Here is a 13932-nt window from a genome sequence, read left to right on the forward strand (position 1 = left end):
CTCTTTTTGAAGAACTATTTAGCAAACTCTTCTGCAGTTCTGCTTTTATTGTTATTTCAAAGCCTTTCGAGTTGTTGTCTTGGAAATTAACTGATCCATTATTATGTTTATATTGTAAAAGAGTAGGCTTCATAGTACTTTGTGCTTCTTAATTTTACGAATTATAGCATCGAAGCTATTTTGTTTCGCCATGTCACAAAAAGCTCACCATAAAGTTTTGTTTTTTAGTTCCAAGTTTTCAAATTCGTGCGGTAAATTCAGAGTCCAAGTTGAAAGAAATGACACAGTCAAAGGACGAAGGGTTATCCAACACTTGGAAAATTAAAATGCTTTACGATGGAGAATGCCCACTTTGTATGCGTGAGGTGTGTTTTTAAAAGAGATATAATGTGTATTGTTTAAAGATTTTCAGCTTCAAAATTTGTATTTTCTCATCTGAAGTAGCCCTGTGTCATGTGCCCCACTAGTAAGTAATTTGCTTTATCTTTCTATGCTAATAAAAAGAAGTTATATTTAAATTAGCTTATAATCAATTACGATCTCTTTCAATTGGGAACCTTAAGTTTGGAAATATTGAGACTTGATTTGATGCCAACTAATTTCAGGATATTCAACGTCATCAGTAGTTTTATACCTGCTAAGGTTTTTTATTCTATGAATCTTTTCTCTTCATTCATATTTACTTGTTGCTTCATGAGATGCCAAACTCCAGTTTGTTTGTCCTTTTGCAAAAATTCTATAGATTTTATTTGATCTACACCTTTTCCATGTTATCCTTTCTTTCTCGTTAAATTTTATCCTCATCATTACCTATTTTCTAACTTCTTTCACATAGTCTAATCACATATGATGCCTATTTTTTGCTATCTTATATTTACTAATTGTTGCTCATACATTTTGATATAATAATATATATATATATATAATGTGTGTGTGTGTGAAATCTAAATTGGTTATATAAATTAATTTAATAATTAAATCAATCATCCTAAAATTTATTTGATGTTCCTGTTCATATTATTTCACTATTTCTTAAATAATGCACTGTGGCCTCCATTTGTCTTCCACTAACGATGACATGTCTTGTTTGATGAGGAATTAAATGTTTTTGATTTCCCAAAGGATATTAGTATATATATAAATGATTATTGAGTTTTCCTGTGGTAGCTTTAAAAGGCCATTTTCAGTTAAATCCACTATATATATTATAATATATATATAATATATATATATATATTAAAACAATGCTTCATCTCATTTAAGAGCTGGGGGAAGAAGGGAGCAGAGAACTGGGCGAATGCTTGGGGCCAAACGGGGAATAAGGTAATTAGGAAAGGCTAGGCTTGTAAGAAATTTTTTTTTTTGTTGTTGTTGTAATTTTTCCAATGCAACGATTTCAATCGAGTTTGATAAGTTGGGGAAAATCCAAAGGAGTTGAGGCAAATCCCAAGGAAAGACTAAAAAAGTTAGGTATTGATAAGTTGGGGGACCAAATTGGAGAATAATAAAATATTGGTATTAAAATTGACAAGTTAAATGGTTTGAGGATTATTTTGGTTATTTACTCTTATTAACATTTTATTTTTATTAATGGCTACATTTAACAATTGTAATAATCTTTTTTGGGTTAAACTAAGCACCTTTTGAAATATCATTTACCAACTTTCATTATGTTTAACAATATTACCATGCTCACTTGAGTTACTCATGTTAGTTGTTAAAGATTAAATAACAAGATGATTATTGGATGGTTGATTGCTTGAAAAAATTAAATGGTAGTACACTGAATGGATTACCTTGGCTTGATATTGTATCTATCTATTTTTCCATTAATAAATAACTATTTCCTCTGCAATTTTTCATATTGACCATGATATTTCATCAACAACTTATTATTGGTTTACCAGTCAGGACACATTCCTTCAGGAGTTAACAACTGGTCATAACAATTCTCCCAATTATTTATATGCATGGCTAGGAGTAGATAAATGCATATTTATAGTACAAAAACATGAATATTTTCCTTAGCATTTGATTTGATTTGATTTTTTTCCTCCATAGTATTCTTTGCTTTCCTTCTTTGTTTGTTCCTCTATTTCAGGTCAACATGCTCAGAGAACGAAACCAAGCTTATGGAACAATAAAATTTGTGGACATAAGTTCAGATGATTACTTGCCTGAGGAAAATCAAGGCCTTGACTACAAAACTGTATGCTTTTCTGTTAAAATATTCATGGAATTGGTCCTTTTCTTTAGCTATATAGAATGAATTCATAAAAGAATATGTTCTCAATTCCATTCATGTCATAAATACTTCATCGTATTTCAAAGCTTAATGTTTAGGACTTGAAATACTGTATGTTTGCTTTAGGGACCATGAAAGAATGGAACTACTGTATGTAATGTATCACATTCTTAAGATGCATGTGTTGGCATTGAACTTGGTTCAGGCATAGGCTTAATGGAGCTCTAAACCAAATTGAGCAGGGTTTAATTAGATGGTTCTAGGATTGACTGAAGCCCAGATTATTTTGGTTAATGTTTTTGTGAAAAGATTGATAACTCATTAAAATTTGACATGGGAAGGATTGACATGGCCAGGGTTGAGCTGAGCTGAGTTAAGGCTTGTTTTTAAAGCACCAACATTGAAAGTATACTCCGGTTGGGGAATTAGAATAAACATAGATTTGGTCACTTGAAGCCCAACTATAAGTTTGAGTTTGATTATGTAAACTTGGAATTCTTTACTCAAGATGATACTCCAGTAGTCCCTTGATGGCTTAATCAATTAATCAATTGATAGTTTAATTAAGTAATGACTGCAACTATATCGATTTCAACAAGATTGACCAACAAATTAAACTTAATCGGCTCTTGTACAGTGCTTCAAACTTTGCCCATTCATCGAATAGCCTGTCAATGCACTAATTGACTTCAAAGTTCAAATGCACTGGTCGGCATGCCAAGGAGCAAATGATTCCTCGTTAAATCCAAAATGATAGGATGCCCCCAACGGTGAAAAATTACTAAAATGTCCTTTCCCAAGTGAGCAAACTGTCCTTCTAGACTTGGCTTTGTTCGGCTAGTCCAAAGCACGGTCAGTCTATGCATGCAGTAGAAGTATGTATGGTAGGCCTAAATAGTAAATGTATTATCATATATAAGATCGCAAAACTTTCGTTTGCCATTATTTGAGCTCATGAATTTCTCCGTAGCTTATGAATTTCTCTGCAGTGCTTATTATGAGCTCATGCATTCATCACTGACATAATTCAAAAAAAAAGTTTTATTTCTGAACTGTACATTGCTCGGTTTAACTAATTCCTGAATTCCTATACTCTATAGGTTATGGGGAAAATACATGCAATTCAATCTGATGGAACTATCCACACAAATGTTGAAGTATGTACTGTTCTTTTTTAGCTTGAAATTCATGAACTAGTTCAGAAGTACCTCCTTCCTCTTTAAATTACTCATATACTGCAATTTATAAATTTTAGATTGTTTGTCACTCCTTTTTTCTTATACAATTAGAAGAAAGATGATGACTGTTATGCATCAAATTCTGTTTCTTTTCCTATTGGAGATATTGTCCGGAAACCAGTCTTACTTTTTCTCATCAACTTCTATAAGTATCTTGTGCTCCTACAATCTAGCATCTTTAATATGTCATATTATTTGCATGGCTTCATAATGAAATTACCTCCAAAATGACATTCTTAACTTCATAAATTATTAAACAAGCTCTTAACTTTAACGTCTATATTTTATTTAAAAATGTCTTCTTCTTTTTTATAATATTTCTTAATTCCATTGTTTGGAATGCAAACTTTAGGATGACTTGTTTCTGTTGGTGTGGCACATTTTGGCTTCGGTTCATGTTTCCTTTGTTTATTAATTACTTGTTACAAAAAAGAGAAAATGACTAAATGGTTTCTCAACTATTTGTGAGGGATTAGGTCCCTCAACTCCTTAAAAATGGGTCTCGTTGGTCATAAAATTAAATTTTGGGGTTAATATTGTTAAATCAAGGGGTATTTTGGTCATTTTTAATTAAATTATTTATTAAATATAATATTCAAGTAATAATATTTTTTTCTAAAAAATTATTAAATATTTGTTTAATAAAAAAAAATATTAATAATTCTAGTCTATAATGATCTTAAATTTAAACTAGAATTATTAATTTTTGAAATTAAAATTAGAATTATTAATATTTTTTATTAAATAAATGTTTAAGAAAATTTTGAAATTTAAACTAGAAGGCTCGCCTGCTCCCCCCACTTGATTTTTTTTTTAATTGTTCCGTTAAAGGTCTTGCTATGGTATCGTATCCCTTCACAAACTTCCAGTAGTAACCAGTAAGCTCTAAGAACCCTCGTAGCTCCCTCAAGTTTTTAGGAAGAGGCTAGTCCATTATGGCCTGAATCTTGGATTGGTTAGCTGACACCCCTTCTCTGGACACCACATTTTCTAAATACTCCACCTGCAATTGCCCAAATGTGCATTTTTTCCAATTGGCAAACAACTAATTCTCCCTCAATGTCTCCATGATAGTCTTCAAGTGCTTCCAGTGTTCTGCCTTTATCCTGTTGTATATCAAAATGTTATAAATATAATACTAGGACAAACCTTTGAAGATATGGTTGTAACACTCGGTTTATAAGTGACTGGAAGGTGGCAGGGGCATTAGTAAGGCCAAAAGGTATCACCAGGAACTTTTAGTGTCCTTCACGTGTCCTGAAGGCAGTCTTGTGCACATATGCTGTCTTCATCCTAATTTGATGGTATTTCGACTTCAAATCAATTTTGGAGAAGATCATAGCTCCAAATAACTCATCCAAGAGTTCATCTATCATGGGAACTGGAAACTTATCTAGCACCGTTTTCTTGTTTAAAGACCTATGTGGTCTACACAAAATCTCCAGTTGCCATCCTTCTTCTTCACCAACAATACCACGCTAGAGAAGGGACTCACACTAGGTCTGATGATTTCTACTTCCATCATTTCTCTGATTAGCCCCTCTATCTCATCTTTCTGGATTTGAGGGTAAGGATATGGTATGACACTGATGGGAGAAGTCTCTTCTTTCAAGTTAATGCCATACTCATGCTCTCGAGGCGGTGGTAACCAGACTAATGGCTGAAATACATCCTAATATAGTTGCAAAATCTACTGGGCCGTCACTGGAATTTCCTTTGCCTCCTGTTTATGGACCCCTTCTATGCTTTTCAACTCTATCAAATATCCCAGGACTGCATCCTGGATTGTCCTGAGCATGATTTTTAAAGAGACCATGATCTTGCATAAACTATCATTTCCTTGAAGGACTACCTTTTTCCCCTCCACCTGTATCTCCATGGTTAATAATTTCCAATTCACCTTCATATCCCCCATAGTCTGTAGCCACTTTATCCCCAAAATCACATATGTACTTCCCAAGTTCAGGGGAAGGAAGTCTTCCACCACCTGAATACCATGCAAGGTCATCACAACCTCTTTACATATTCCCATGCTCCTCTCTATCTTGCTTGTTCCCATCATGAACCCACATCCTTTCGTCCTCACTAACTTCAGCCTCAATCAGTCAACCACCCAATTTGAGGAGATGAAGTTATGTGTAGTTCCGCTATCCACCAAGACTACCACAAACTTCTCTCCAAATTGCCCCCTTACTTTCATGGTATGATTTGGAGTAAATCCCATCACAGAGTTCAAGGAAACCTCCGTCACATCCAAATGCAACTGCTTTGTCTCCTCTAATACTCACTCCAACTCATCCTCGCTCTCCTCTTTCCCTTCACATGCCATCAAAACTTGAAGGGATCGATTCTTGCACCTATGCCCAGGTGTAAATCTCTCATCACACCTGAAGCATAACTCTTTTGCCCGCCTATCCCGCACTCTTGCTTTTGTTAGACATTTGAAATTGCCTCTAAGACGATCTCCAGGGCTTTTCTCCTTATGTACTTCCCTCTGAAATGACACTGTTTGGGTATTCGGTGCCAAGGTCATAGAGGTGTTCCTATAAGCCCCTCCCATAGGGTTGCTCTGGCTGGTCTTCTCCCTCTGATGTTTGCCTTCACCCTTTGTGCTAACTCCATTGTCTCGGTGTGCCCTCTAGGCCTCAGTATCCTGAACTCTACCCTTATGTCTTACCGAAGGCCCTTCATGAAATTTCCTTCCAATCCTTCCTCAGATATTCCCCTTCATCTTCTCGACAGTAGCTCAAACTTCTCCCGATACTTCATAATTGTACTCTCTTGAGTCAAGGCATAGAATTGCTCATGGAGGTCTCCTTTCCGAATGGCTCAGAAATGTTCCAACAAACACTCCTTAAATTCTCCCCATGAGTAGATCGGATATCTATCCTCTCTCCATTGGAACCATGCTAGGGTTTTCCCTTTCAAATATAAGGTAAATTATTGGGTTAGGTGACCGGACGCGGAGATAGGTCTGGATATTAATAAAATATTATTTTAAATTAAGCGCAGGTAAAGCGCAAGTAAAGCGCAAGTAAAGCGCATGTAAAGCGCAGGTAAAAACGCAAGTAAAGCGCAAGTCAAAAAGCGCAAGTAAAGTGCAGGTAAAGCGCAGGTAAAGCGCAAGTAAAACGCAACTAAAGCGCAAGTCAAAAGCGCAGTCAAAAGCGCATGTGACGCGGCAAATTTTTATTGGATTTCTGAACTTATTTTTCGCCTCCGGTCACCTGACCCAATAATTGACTCACCGCCATGAGTTTTTCTTCTTTCGTCGGCCCATTGATAGCAAAGTAACGCTCCACTCAGGATACCCATCCCTGAGCATCTTCCCCTTCAAAGATTAGCATATTTAACTTCCTCAATCTCACATCCATACCCCATAGGTTTCTCCCACTGTTGGTTCCTCTTATATAATGGTGGTGTGATTCTCTCCCTTCTTCCCTTAGAGGATTTGAACCCCATGGCTCGGCCCACCCATTGCTTCCTTCGATCCACCTTCCTGCCTGCCTAGGTTGTCTCAAAAAAAAAAAAAAATCAAATTCCCCTCTTCTCGCTGCCCTGTCTTCCAGATACCCCGATGCAACTCCCATCGGCATCCCCCTTATTGGTTCTTGAGGTAAAATGCTCTCCACTTCATCAACATCTTCCTGAATTGTCTTCCCCTTTCAATCCGCCCTAGGAATAGCTAGTGAAGCCTTCGATTGCATCTCAATCAATTTTTTGATCATGCCTTCCATGTTTCTAAAATGGCTCTCCATGGAGGAAAACCTTCCCACCAATCCGAAAAATCTTTTCTCATTGCCGGAATGTTTCTCCTACATCTCAACCCTAAGTTGTTCCATCTCTCCTTCCAACGCCTCCTTCTTTACTTTCATTCATGGGTCTAGGTTTCAAACCGCAAAAAAAAAAACGATGAACGGTCTTCAATCAACAAAATCAACAAATAGAAGGAATTATGCCGCATATTTCAGCGAGGAGAAATGCGATTTTGGTTTAGGACACGGCTCTGATACCAATTTGATATGCCGTGGAGTAAAACAAGCGAGAACATAATAGAAAACAATAGAAAATTTGCAGGAAATTGAGGAATAGTGTTTGATTTTGGATTAATACTCAACAAGAAAAATAAGATACAAGCGATCTATAATTAGAGAGGTAGATCGTCTCTCCCAATTAACCTAGACGTTGCTAGGAAGCCTCACATAAAACTACAACAGTAAAAACTCAATCAAAAAACATGCCTTTATACAAAACAACAATCCCCATATAAGCTCCCACTTTACCCCCCAAAATAGCCCTAAAATATCTCCGGCCTTAATTAATTCCCTCCCTACGTTTAACTCAAATTTCCTTCATTAATTTCTCCCTTAATCCTCCTCCTAGCATATGGGATAATTGCCAAAAGGGGGTCGAAATTCTTGTTAATTCGCACATCCCAGCTGGTCCGGTTCCTTGTTGCTGGACCGGCTGCAGGTCCATCTCTATTGGACCGGTCGTAACGTATTACATATTAAATAATTTTGGGATAAGTATATACCATTGAAGTTGCCCTAAACTATGGAGGGATAAGTGTTGACATAGGATATTATAAGGCATTACTATTAGAGGGGGCCTTTAAAATTAATGGTTTGAATTTTTTTGGATGATATCTACTTCGAATTTTAAGATTATGGAATTGTGATGAATTGTTTTTGTGCCAATCATATATCTATCAAGATGGGGATGAGAATTTTATAAATAAATGATTTGAGACGTGTAAATATTCAACTTTTATTTGACAAAATTTTTAATTTTAGTTTTCTATCTTGTGTGTGTAAGTTGCTTTTTTTATTAGATTTAATTAAGAATTTGACTCTTAATAAGACACAATGGAGAAAAAAGATTCATGTAGCTGACCCCATGTAGTGGGATAAAGGCTTGTTGTTGTTGTGTGTTTATGTAAGTTGAATTTATGATTCTTTTGAGTGTGACTATCTTATTTCAGGGATAGCCATCTCTTTGTACGACATGAGGTTTGGCTTTTCTTTGGTGAACTCTTTCTTTTACTTCTTTTCTTATTAATATCTTTTTAACTTTTTATTAAAGTTATTGATTTTGTTTAAGTTTGATACAACTGAAATTCTAGTTGTAGCGAAAAGAATTCAATTGCTCAATGATTTACCGTGGTTCAAATTTCTCATTGGTTTCTCTGGATTTATTTCATTATTTCATAATTTTTTGAGTTGTAATTCTCATAATATTTGGTTTGCAGCTAAAAAGGTAAGCAAGTTTTAGGGGTCTATAATACGCGAGGCCTTATTTTTTTATATGATGTACATTCATTGCACCATTATAGTTGCATTATGAAATCTCTTTTATCACTAACACTGGAAAGCTTTGTTGTATATGCATGGTATCATATGTGGTAATTTTAAGTTGACAGCTTATGATTTGGTCATCTAGAGTATGTAGGCTATAAGACGTTCTGGATTGGTAGGTTATATGAAGGTGATAACTGATAACCTTGTTTGACATGCATATTTAGTTCATAATTGGAATGCTGGTCATCCCGTTCCCATATCAAAATCTTCCTCTTTCTTTTTGGGTTTTATAGTTTAATCGATTTATAATAATCAAACCAGCTATGACCAACTTATCCTTAGAAATTACATAATGGATTAGGAATAAGTTGACTGATTGGGTTCATACTTGCGAACTTAAATGCAGGTAAGTCTTTCTATGCCCAATATTCTCTTCAACTAATCATACAAACTTATACTTGTCAATTTTTTCTTTGAGTTGTTTCTTGCTATGAAGAAAATATTTCTCTCCGTTCCTAACCTCTTTACTTTCACAGTCACATATTAAAATAATAAAATAAGGATTTTCATTGCCTTTGGCCATTCCTACTATATAAACTGATGAATATATGTATATTTGTCTGCCAAAATCATTGGGAACCACAGGTATGTAGGTTCTTAAAAATTTGGGGTAACTTTCTAATTCATTTTGTCTATGCTAACTGAACAAAATTTCTATGCTATTTATTAGGTTTTGAAAGCATATAGGTCCATGATTTTATAACTGGCATGGTTCACGTCTGAAGAAACTGTATTTTTGTTTATGAGGACATTTGCAATCTTATCAATGGTTCCGTGCAGGCCTTCAGAAGGCTTTATGAGGAAGTTGGCCTTGGATGGGTCTATGCTATTACAAAATATAAGCCGGTAAGTCAATTGCTTATTTGGTTAATAGTAAGATGTCATGACTCGGCTTGGCAGTTTGGAATATAAAGGCAAGAACAGACGATAGGACTGAAAATTTAAATATTTTTACTTTACACAAGTGTTTTCAAAAGATCATCAAAATTTTCCAACCATATAGTCATCCAATCTAAAAAGAGCCACTATTTATATATATATACACACACACACACACCTCTATTTTATAATAATTCTCTTGTTATAATAAATATTTTCTTTAACTAGATTAATTGTACTTCCACTCAATTATATAAATAGTATTTGATTAACCCTTACTTTTATTTAAATACATTAAAGTAATCAGGGTTTGCGACTCCTTAATTATCTTTAACAGATTATTAAATTTAGACTATCAAGCTTTTAATTTATTTTTAAATATACATTATATAATATTTAAATATTCCTTATTTTGCTCTTTTAAATTTTATATATATATATATATATATATATAAAAGATTTATAATCTATAAAACATTTACTTGAACTTACAACTTTTCCTTAATTTTATCTATAAGTTGAAAATTTTGGATTTTATTTATAAAAATTCGAAGTTTCTATTTTTTGTGCATATCTCAATTTTCTTCTTTTTTTGCAAAACACTGAATTATCTTAATTGGTTTTACTCTTATAGAAACCCTAATAAAAATGTCTTTGGTTATAAACTAAATCTAGAGTTTATAGAAGACAATAAAACTTCTGAGTTTGAAGGAAGGAAATGAAGGATTGCCTTAGCTTTTTGTGTTGAACAACTGACACTCTACTCATACAAGGCTTGGTCTGTGTGGTCGAACCCGTTGTTTGTTGTGCTTGCTCAAACTTGGTTCCTCTCGCTTGTTTACTTGTTTCTTATCTCTCGCCGGTTCAATCCCTTTTCTCATCATCTATCTCACACGCTCTCCCTCTCTATCTCTTGATTGTTCTCTCCCACGCTTACTTGCTTTTGGTCTCTTTGCACTAATATATTGAATATGTTTTTCAATTGTCTCATCATAGAAAGAGAGAAAACCACTCTAAAAAGACTTCACAAAATCATCTTATTTTATCTTATTTTATGAAGTAGCCAGGTTATTCGCCAATTTTATTTTGTGATTGCCCTTACCATTATCTTTCTGCTTCACTCTCGAAAGCAAAAGCAACAAATATTACCCTTCTTTCATGAAGGAAAGGCATACCTTAATAATCTTCTCTACCTTTATCATCTAGTTCTCGGTTTCGATTGGTCATCCAGTTCTAGAAAAGAGGGGTGTCCTCAAATCTTGGATTAACTTCAAATATTTATCTATTGTTGCTCCCCCACTTCTAATGGCTTGAGATTGAGAATTTTGAATATGTTGTGTTTTTGCTTCCATCATATTGGTAAAAACATCCATAGTGACACTAGTACAACTAGAATGACGATTTATTTACTCTCCCTGTGCTTCTTGTCTATCACGAAGTTATAAGGTCGAAACAAAAAACAAGAGTCCTTTGGTTTCCTAGTTCTCCATCTTGCGATTAAGGAGCAAAACCCTTCGATCTTTCTCTCTTGCTCTTGTGATGTCCATTCTCTTTCCCTCTCGTCATCATAGGAAGCAAGATGCTTGATCTCACTAGCCTCATGTACTGCTTTGTCACCAACCTCACGAACGGCTTATGCTCTCATTTAGACAAGCACGCCGGCTTGCTCATGCCCACTCAATTGTTCCCAATTGCATATTCTGTCTCTTCCCCTTGATTTCTAACTTGGTTGATAAACACACACTTTGATCTCTCTCGTTATTTCTCTCGGTTCCCCTCGATTATAAAGAGGTGAAACCCTATCATCTTCCTCGCGGCAGAACCGACACAATCAATTCGGTTAAACTGACTTTAGTCTGTTCATTATTATTATTATTATTATTATTATTATTATTCATCAGAATATTACAAATAGGTTTTAATTTCTTGAATATATTATCAAAAAAATGTGTATGGGATGTAAACTTTGAAGTTGAGATTGGTTCAAATGGAGATTTTCCTTGGGTGTATCTACTATGTGATAAATGAATATCACAGAGATTTAAAGATAAGTTTTATTAGATTACATTTGTCAATTCATATTGTATGAATCAAAATGTCAAGCAGTTAAGGAGTCATAGATGAATTGAGTATGACAAATGAACATGAAAATTTTAAGATGGATATAGAACAAAGTTATTGTTGACCAATGTATAATACCAAATCATACCTCTGCTCCGTTGGATCCAAAAATCCCGCTCAAAACCCGCTGAAATGTCAGCTGTTCGGCGCTAGCAGAGCTGATTCGCGTCTCCTCGCACAAATCTTGCGCGAATCCTGCGACGATAACCTCGATCCCACTCCCATTCTCGCCTTTAAATATCGAGCAAACGAAGTAGAAGCTCTGGGTTCTTTTCGACACTCTCCCCATACGAAACCTCTGCTTCCAAGTCGCTGCTTCCACGACACTTCCCCATCCCGTCTCCCTCCTCCGATCTCCATCGAGCCGCAACCATCTCCAGATCCCGCCGGCTTCCTTTCATCCATCCAGAGAGAGAGAAAGAGAGAGGGTCGGTCGCCCCTACCTGCAGCCTTGCCCGATCCAACCTCCCAGGCGATCCCAAGCAGCTGCCGCCCTCTCCTCCTCTGCCTTGACCCGTAGCTCCCTCTCTGCCCTAACCGAGTCCATATAAGAGCCTTACCCGATCCCCTGTGGCTGCTCGACTTTGCTTCTTCGGTGGCCCTCCTTCCCTGTTTGATCGGAAACAATAAGGGAGCTTGCTGGCTGTGAAGGTTAACTTTCTCCCTTATGCGTGCTTCTTCGGCCAAATCCCTAAAACAGAGAAATTAAACTCTTTGTTAACAGAGAGTTTAATTCTCTGTTAATCCTACTCAAATCATACATGATTCCTATCTAATTAATTATGAGTATTTATAATTAATTATTATTAAATTATAAATAATTAAAATTGATTATTAATTGAGATTAATCTCATTAATTTATATTTAATTGTCCTTAATCTTAATTGAAAGAAAATTATTTATTAATTATTTTATACATTAATGCTTATTAATTATAAATAATTATTATAAATTAATTACAATATGATTAATTTAAATATTATCAATTATGATTAATGTTAAATTAATTATAATTAATTATATTTTATATCTTAATTAATAAATTATTATTATTTATAATTAACTATTATTAATTAAAGATAACCATAATTAATTACAAATTTAATTAAATTTCAGTTATTATATTTAATTATTTCATTAATCTTAATTGGTTTGTTATTAATTATAATTAATTATAATAACTAGTTTAATTATAATTAAGCTAGTTTAATTATAAATTAATTATTTTTTATTAATAATTAATTAATTATTGAATTATAATTAGTTATGATTAATTGTTTATTAAATATAATTAAATTATAATTATAAAAAAATGCCTTCCCCCCACTCTCTTCATCGATGTCTCGTGTCCGGAACCGGTAAAACCACCTAAGCACGCCTTTAGTGGCCGGTAGGAGGGAACCCGTGCGGACACCGTACAACGAGGTAGGTGCATGACCCCTCGTGACACGTGTCAATCACGACAACCCGTGGAGGTCGTACTCTTCTAACTCAAACCTTGCTTCAATATTCGTGGCAAATTTGGAGAACTGTCCTATAGCACGCCTTTATTTGGCCGTGGTAGGGATGGAACCCCGGTGGCGGCACGTGTGGCGAAACGGGTCACTTTTAAGTACCGCCAGGGCGGGGGAAATCAAAAATTGCTTTTTTTTTTCAAAAAAATGCTTTTTTATAAAACCCCATTGCACGCCTTTATTGCGCGTTGGGAGAAAACAAAAAAATACAACCGCCGCGGTGTCTCACCAACACCAACCGTGCACGTCTTTATTGACGTGGCGGGTAGGCGGCCTCTTGGTTTTTGCCCTAAATGGGGGAGACGCCGGGAGGCTGCCGAAATTTTGTCTGAAATACAAACAAGGACTTAGAACAAATTGGACTTGTGGACTTGATTCAATCTATTTAATTGAAATCAAACCCAAATGAATCATAACTTAAGCATAATGAACATGATCTTGAACTCAAACTTGTGGACATTGAACTTGAACAAGACATGGACCCAAAGTGAACTTATTTGAACTCACATGAACTTGGTTTGAACCAAGTGAGGACCTAGACTTGCCATATGAACGAACATGACAAAACATGATGA

At 35.1% G+C, this 13932-nt stretch overlaps 1 protein-coding gene across 1 annotated transcript; it reads left to right on the forward strand.

The window, feature by feature from the left end:
* Nucleotides 1-228: 228 nt before the first annotated feature.
* On the forward strand, nt 229-9689 carry LOC110094426 (uncharacterized protein At5g50100, chloroplastic; the record flags this gene model as incomplete). The annotated part of the gene is given in 4 exon segments (XM_028700407.1): nt 229-365; nt 2102-2209; nt 3346-3402; nt 9624-9689. Coding segments are annotated over 4 exon segments (368 nt in total), but the record flags the coding sequence as incomplete, so codon positions are not given.
* Between the last annotated feature and the right edge of the window lie 4243 nt (nt 9690-13932).

This window comes from Dendrobium catenatum, unplaced genomic scaffold (genome assembly GCF_001605985.2).
Source record: "Dendrobium catenatum unplaced genomic scaffold, ASM160598v2 fragScaff_scaffold_1514, whole genome shotgun sequence".
Taxonomy (NCBI): domain Eukaryota; kingdom Viridiplantae; phylum Streptophyta; class Magnoliopsida; order Asparagales; family Orchidaceae; genus Dendrobium; species Dendrobium catenatum.